The sequence below is a fragment of the Poromitra crassiceps genome (genome assembly GCF_964638095.1).
Source record: "Poromitra crassiceps genome assembly, chromosome: 15".
Classification (NCBI taxonomy): domain Eukaryota; kingdom Metazoa; phylum Chordata; class Actinopteri; order Beryciformes; family Melamphaidae; genus Poromitra; species Poromitra crassiceps.
In genome coordinates this window covers 20247030-20254529 of record NC_139634.1, presented here as the reverse complement: position 1 = coordinate 20254529, position 7500 = coordinate 20247030, and the positions used below count along the sequence as shown (strand labels likewise).

Here is a 7500-nt window from a genome sequence, read left to right as displayed (position 1 = left end):
AAACTGCACTTCAAGAGAGAACTGTATTTGATCAGTCATGGCCTGTAATAGCACACTTGCCCCCCGCTGTTCTCTGTCCGCGTGCTGCTGAGTTATCTCAGTCTTACTGGCTGCGTTTTGTTCCAGTAATCATCATGGAAGATATCTTTCGACATCTGTGCCAGGTCTCCTTCTTTCCAGCCCTCTCTCTGTCAGTTCCCCCATATATCACAAGCAATACAACTTCAGTGAAGTCAAATCCCATCTGTTTGCCTCTGCCAATTCGCTGTCCGCGGTGCTGAAAATGGGGAACGGCGAATTATCCGTTTAAACGTTGCTGGGAACGAATAGCCAACAATATTTTTTGGCCCATCTTCCGATTCCCGGTCAATTCGCCATTCTCTTCCTATACGCCAGTCTGTCAGTCGTTCAGATGAGATCAGACTTTAATTTGGGATTGGTGTTTGTTTTGATTGTGAGATTTGAAAATATCGATGTTTGTTTTGATTGTGAGATTTAAAAAAATTCCCCTTTCCCTTTGTAGTGAATGTTTGGCAAAGGTCTATGTGTATACAAAAACTGCTTCAAATATTAAGATAGTGGCTTGTCAATCTTTAAAGCATAGATGGCGCTGTATTCCTGTTTCAGATTGTTTCAATTTATATCAACAATATCCCCCAATCCCATCCAACCTTTATTCATATCGACATCATCAATCAAGTCTCCCACAACATCATACTTGTCTGCCCCACCCCTTGGCCCACGCAGGCTGACATTTCGCTGCTGCTGCAGGAAAACCTCATAACTTCACTTTGGGTGTTGTTTTTCTTGTTGATTTTTGGGACTAAACTGAACATAAACACCAGGGTCAGTCAGTCAACTTAGACTTACTACTAACATCCTTTTTATGTTCATTATTTAAACATGTCAAACTCAAATATGCCTATTATGAAGATATTAAATTAAATAAAAATAAATAAACACAAAATTAAATACTACCACCACCACCACCACCACCACCACCACCACCACCACTACTACTACTACTACCACTACCACTACCACTACTACTACTACTAATAATAATTATAATAATAATAATAACAATAATATGTTGAGTGCAGCTTGACCAGGTCCCAATATTCAATTCAGATGCTAAAAAATAAATACAATAAATATAACCCATAACCCTATTTTACATTCTATATACTGTGAAAGGTTCATGGTCCTATTTATCACCCATTTAAATAGCCTAGCTCCCAAAATGTATACTAATTTATGTGAAAATAAGAGGCTTTTTCTTTATCTCTGAAAAGTTTTAGACATATGAGGTTTTCCTCCGACAGTTTTGCTGCTTTCTGTCGATGGTCCTGGAATGCCTTCAAGGCCGTCGATAGTTCCCCATTGAGAAATAGTGAAACGTAGCCAAGTCCGATCACAAGGTAATGATTCATGAGGCTTCACATTGTATCACCCCTCCCTCAGACACCCACACAACTACTGTAGCCTATCATCTGCTCATTCACAAATCTGCTTTTCACCCTGCTCTCTCTCTCTCGCCACTGTCCATGTTCGCTGTCCATAGTGCTGAAACACCCAAATAAATACCATTTAGCTACTTTTCCATCAATGACATCTGCTTCTCTTATTCGTTGCTTTTCATATACGTACAGCTGTGATCTTCAAAAACATAATCACTTCATTTCAGCTTTCTTTTTATCTTTATGTAGGCCTAGACTATCGTCCTTCTGTCTGTCTGTCTGTCTGTCTGTCTGTCTGTCTGCCTGCCTGCCTGTCTGTCGGTGCTGATTTTAGTACTGCAGTGCTTTGGGCTCACATGGGTGGGGGTAAACTTTCATTTGCAATATATAGGCTATATGTCTACACAGAAGGCTGAGGTAGACATTCTGTGAAACGTTGCAAAAACATTTGGAGCGTCTTGAACATAGCCTGGCTGCAGAGGACTACAGTAACACAAACTACAGTACTTTCATTTTTCCCTTTCCTCCCCTCCCCACCTCCTCTCTCTCTCGCTCGGCTCCTCTCGCGATAGAGCGGCTGTGGAGTGGTTTTGACGGGCAGTCGAGGTTGCAGCAGCTAGGCAGACAGAGGGAGACGCTGGAAGGTAAATCAGGGAGCCAGGCAGCATCATGGCGGACAGAGACAGTGGCAGTGACCACGGAGGGCCCACAGCAGGCCCCGGCTCGCTGCCCCCGGGCGCGATGGGCGCCGCTGGGTCCCGGCTGCAACACGACACCGAGGAGCTCGCCTCCAAGCGCGTCGACATCCAGAACAAGCGCTTCTACCTTGACGTGAAGCAGAATGCTAAAGGCCGCTTCCTAAAGATAGCCGAGGTCGGCGCTGGGGGAAACAAGAGCCGCCTCACTCTATCCATGTCGGTGGCCGTGGAGTTCCGCGACTACCTCGGGGACTTTATCGAACATTACGCCCAGCTGGGCCCCAGCAACCCGGACATGGTGCAGGACGAGCCCCGGCGGGCGCTCAAGAGCGAGTTCCTGGTGCGGGAGAATCGGAAATATTACATGGATCTGAAAGAGAACCAGAGGGGGCGGTTCCTCAGGATCCGGCAGACCGTTAATCGGGGGCCCGGCTTGGGAAGCGCGCAAGGCCAGACCATCGCTTTGCCGGCGCAGGGGCTGATCGAGTTCCGCGACGCGCTCGCCAAACTCATCGATGACTACGGTGTGGACGAGGAGCCCGCGGAGCTCCCGGAGGGCACCTCGCTGACGGTCGACAACAAGCGCTTCTTCTTCGACGTCGGCTCCAACAAGTACGGCGTGTTCATGCGGGTGAGCGAGGTGAAGCCCACCTACCGAAACTCCATCACGGTGCCGTGCAAAGTCTGGTCCAAATTCGGCAACACCTTCTGTAAATACGCGGACGAGATGAGGAAGATCCAGGAGAGGAGTAGAGAGAAGCGGGCCTCCGAACTGCTACCTGAGGGCCCACACGGCCAAGGCGACGACCCAGACGACGATTGACGCGGATTGTGGAGAGCTGGAGATGACATAATAACAAAGACAAGACTGAACTTCGAGAGAAACATCAGACTTTTAACTGTAAAAATAGAAAGAGAGAATTTCCAAGGGAGTCACCCCCACACACAACCTCCACAGACATGGCTGGCAGCACCTCTGCTGTCTCCTCGCTCATTTTACTGGATGTCACCCCACTTACCAACCATGTTAACAGTAAGCCGCTGCTATCAAGAACTGAACTGTAAGATATGAACTGTTTCCTACTTGATTTAAATGACAATGAACAGAGTGTTTATATCTCTATCAAATGACAGATTTTGCACACATCAAAGCTATTTCGAAAAAAAATGTTTAAATGTTTTCAAACTGGTAATATAGGCTACTAAGATTTAATCAAAAACGAAACCAGAGGTCTATTATGTAAAATGAACGGTCTTCATGTAGAACGAATATTTGACATCAGCACAAAGAGAATATATTATGGACTTTATGAAACCAAAATCTGATTCCAGATGTATAGTTTATTATAAAGGTACGCAGAATAAATATGAAAGCGCTCTCAAAGTGTATGACTCGCAGAACGCAGAACAGGCCTGTAAACACCTGTCAGCATGCGTATAGGCTCGTTTTGAAAAGAAGTTTGGCAAAGTAGGCTATAGTCTTTAATTTGACCTAAAACGTCGTAGGCTAATGAAAGCATTTCTCTCATGCCATTATGGAAAGGTTAGAACTCAAAAATAGCCTATTTTGTGCGCCTCAAACAAACGGGATAATGTATCTCTACGCTATTATATTGAATATCAACCCTCTCTTGCACCATGTCCATATAAACTTAAATGAAAAAAGTGCTAACTTAGATGTACTAATTATGATTTTGTGAATCAGCTGTAAGAAAAAAAATCCTTTTTAAGATTCCCACGTTTTCTGTGGGTGAAGTTTTTTCTTTGTTATTTTCTTGTTTTGTTTTGTTTTCCTCTGGGGGGGGGGGGGGTGGGGTGGGGGTGGGTTGGGGGATGCAAAAGGAACGAGGTCCACTTTGTGGGAGCGAAGCGAGGCACGGGTTAAAAAGAAAACCCTACAAAAAAAGAAGGAATATCAAAAGAAAATCAAACCCGGACGCGTCGGCGCAGTGCGCGAGGCGAGACGACGCATCCTCTCTGACGTCATTACGACCCGGTGCCTTATACACTCCACTCGTTTACGTGTGTTACTCACGCGGATTGGTCTGTGACCTCGACCGCTGTTACCTTTTCATTTACGAGTGCTGTTACGTAGGGCACAGACATATACTCGCCAGGGCCGCCGCGGGAGCTGCGCGCCCCCTTCAGGGACGTGCGGTGACAACACCGAAAAGTGAGCCCAAAGGGCTGCTGGGAGCTGGGGGGGGAGTGTTCGGGGGGTTCGGAGTGGAGGCCCCCACCCCTGTGTCGCACCTTAACCTCGAAGCCCAGAATTCCTAGCAGTACCCCTGGCTGGGAGGCTTCCCACAGAGCGGAGAGATGTGTCTCCCCCAGAAAAGGAAAAATAAGGTGAGCTGAGGAGAAGAACGGGCCCAGGATGTAGTCGTCAGCGCACGGAGAATCATCTGGATTTTTTTTTTTACGGGTGGCTCTGCACAACGCCGTATGCGCCACGATGTTAATAAAAACTCCCAGGCGGTATCGATCTCTTTATGGTGCTACAGCCCCTTGATCGGTCCCGGGGGGCTCGCGCGCTCAGAATATGTCACTTTTGCATTATTGTTATTCTGATGCTAATTATCTTTTTTTTCCTCTTCGAAAACTTCTTTCCACCACGTTATGTTGTCCCAAAAAATGTGTCAGGCTTTCCCCCTCCCAGGCAGAGAGGGAGCTACTGACTAGTGTAGGACGTTTGATACTCTAGTGTGCAATATTGTGTACCGTGCCAACCACGGCACTGTATCACGTGTATAGACTATTAACAAGACGATAAAAATGTACAGGCTATGTGATCAATAGATATTTGAAAGCATGACGACGAGGTTGATAAATCTGCATTATAATATACCGAAATGTGAAGTCTTTCTTCTGAAGCACTTGCTCTTAAGTGTTAAAAAAAAAAAAAAATGTCCGACTAGTAGTGAGGTATTTTCCTGTCACTGTTATGTAAACCAGTAGGCCGCCTTGTCCGTGTCTCAGTGCGCGTAGACTAGCTCGGGTGTTTTTACGTCCCCCCCTACGGAGTTGCCCCAAACCCCTTCCTCTCCTCGCTCCTCTCTCCACGCACACACACACACACACACACACACACACACACACACACACACACACACACATAACAGCGTCTCCCCCTGTCGAGGCCTCTTGTTGCTATCTGAGTGCTTGGGAGGCCCCTAAAGTATTTTGAATAGTGTCTGGAAACCGCACAAGGCCTGCTGTCATTTGAAGGCAGAAAATGGTGTGCCGGGAGCCTGTTGTGTCGCGCCTCTCTCGCCTGCGATTGGCAGGGTGGGGGGGGGGGGGGGGGGGGGGGGGGGGGGGGGGGGGGGGGGGGGGGGGGGGGGGGGGGGGCGGCGGCGGCAGAACAGGTGAACCCGACAGCTACGATTTGACTTGTGTGTTCCAGGCGCTAAAGCACGCCTCCTGCGGTTTCAGCAGAGCCCGGTGTTAGGGATCGGCCACGCCGAATCATAAAGGACAGAGGAGTTTGTTGTTTTTTACAGCGAGGATCACAATCCTTCCCCCCAAAGCATCAAAACCGGCCCCCGGTTCATTCTCTGCTGAGCGAAAGCTGACCCGAATACCAGGGTGAGTTGTCCCACACACTTAGACACATCGCCCATTCCGTATTTTTTGACCCCACCGACCTCAAGGCTTTCACCGAAGCGTTAGTTAACAATCAATAAGGCCCAAGCGGTGAGTTCAGCGATCAGCTTTATTTAAAGGCAGGTCGGCCTAGATGAGCTCATGCCACCAAACCCAGTTCCAGGCCTTGCCAGGGAAGCTGTGCCACCTAGCTGGCGTGACGGGAAAGACAGTCCGTGGATTGCAGCTTTAAATAAGGCCTCAGCTGGATAGGGACAGTTAAGTGGAGCTGCAGTCTGGGCCTGTCAGGCATGTGGCAGAGCCGAGGCTAGGCTAAAGCAGAGCTCCCCACAGCACACCTGGGCACTGTCCTATCGGAGTCTTTGCTCGCTCGGCGCTCAATTGGTCTTGCCTGCGGCAATCGAGCCAAGTAAAATGTTCCTAAAAAAAACTCCCATCTGTCCCAGGCAGGACGTTTTTGGCCCAGGTTTGTCTCGGAGTGTTAGTGAAAGGCCTGATGAAGCCTGGCACTGCACAGTAGGGCTTTCCGACAGACAGCAGCCTACCAGAGCCTACTAGCCATAGCTGTTAGATCCAGTATCCAGTACTGTTTTAGTAACAGGAAAGCACTTTCTCCTCCTGCAGAGATCGGCGTTTCCTTACACTGCCCCGTGGATTGTCAAACGGCCATTTCCATGACACAAAACTTCAAAAGCACCTATGACTCCAGTATGTGCCCAGCACAGCACATGTCGGGTCATAGTGAGCTGGTACTTTCTGTTGTGACACAGCACTTATTCCCAAAAGTGTTCTGGCTTTAGCTTGATTGAATCGAGGCCTCCAGCAGGCCTCTGCTACATGAAGACTGGAAATACAACACTTCCTTCTCTCTCTTTTCTCTCCTTTCTCTAATGGCCAAATGTATATGGAGAGCCTGAACCTGCTCAGAGCCTGAACCTGCTCAGAGCCTGCACCTGCTCATAGAGTTCACTTTGTGAAGGCCTCACTCTGTGAGACGCACATTTTCTTTTTTTAGGAGATGAAAAGACGCCTGGTTACAAGGTGCTACTGGGTGGCTTGTGTGTTTTGGCATGGAATGATTCGCCATGGTGAAACATGGCTCTTTCTTTCCTAGTCTGGGGTCACGGCTCTATTGACGTTATGGAGGAGGGGGAGGGGGGCACTTGTGATTTCATTTGAAAATCCTTACAAAGTACAGTGATTAGATACTGATGTGATTACATACAGTGATTAGATCCCACTTCTCCGTTTAGGAGAACTCGCCCAATTTCCCAGTTTAACCTGGAGTGACCTTGCAGCCATGTTGCACCCACATTACACGGCGACCCATGTCTGGGACTCAAAGGCAAAATGGTAGGCAGGTGTTTTTGTTTTTTTTGTTGCTGTTTGCGTTGACGAGAGATGTTTGGATTTGCTAAGCAGTGCACACCGTACAGAGGTAGCCATCATAGGAGTCCCTCATCACGGACCTATCCTGTCTGTTGTCCCTTATTACTGCAGTGTCTCTTTTTTCTCCTTCTTGCTTTTCATGTTGTAAAGTAGAATGTAATATTGTAGCGACCGGACCATTCCAGCACATTTCAGCTGCTGAAAAGACTGAGAGGGAGAACACGATTTGTAGAGCCGATTCCAAAGTGCAGCAGTTAGGTACTTGTTGCATGTGACTCCCAGTGGGAGTGCTATGTTGGCTACATCTGTAGGTGCTTTGTCTGTGTCCCTCCCGTCTTGAACGGGTG

General features: G+C 48.0%; 1 protein-coding gene across 1 annotated transcript; it reads left to right on the top strand.

Moving 5' to 3' along the window:
* The first annotated feature begins 2103 nt into the window (after positions 1–2103).
* purab (purine-rich element binding protein Ab) lies at positions 2104–3821 on the top strand. The gene has a single exon (XM_083652149.1). It carries the CDS (start codon positions 2130–2132, stop codon positions 2979–2981), a length of 852 nt encoding a protein of 283 aa, XP_083508275.1. The 5' UTR covers positions 2104–2129; the 3' UTR covers positions 2982–3821.
* The last annotated feature ends 3679 nt before the right edge of the window (positions 3822–7500 follow it).

Coding starts and splice junctions, on each gene's coding strand:
- purab (XM_083652149.1), top strand. CDS start 2,130: ATGGCGGACAGAGACAGTGGCAGTGACCACGGAGGGCCCACAGCAGGC.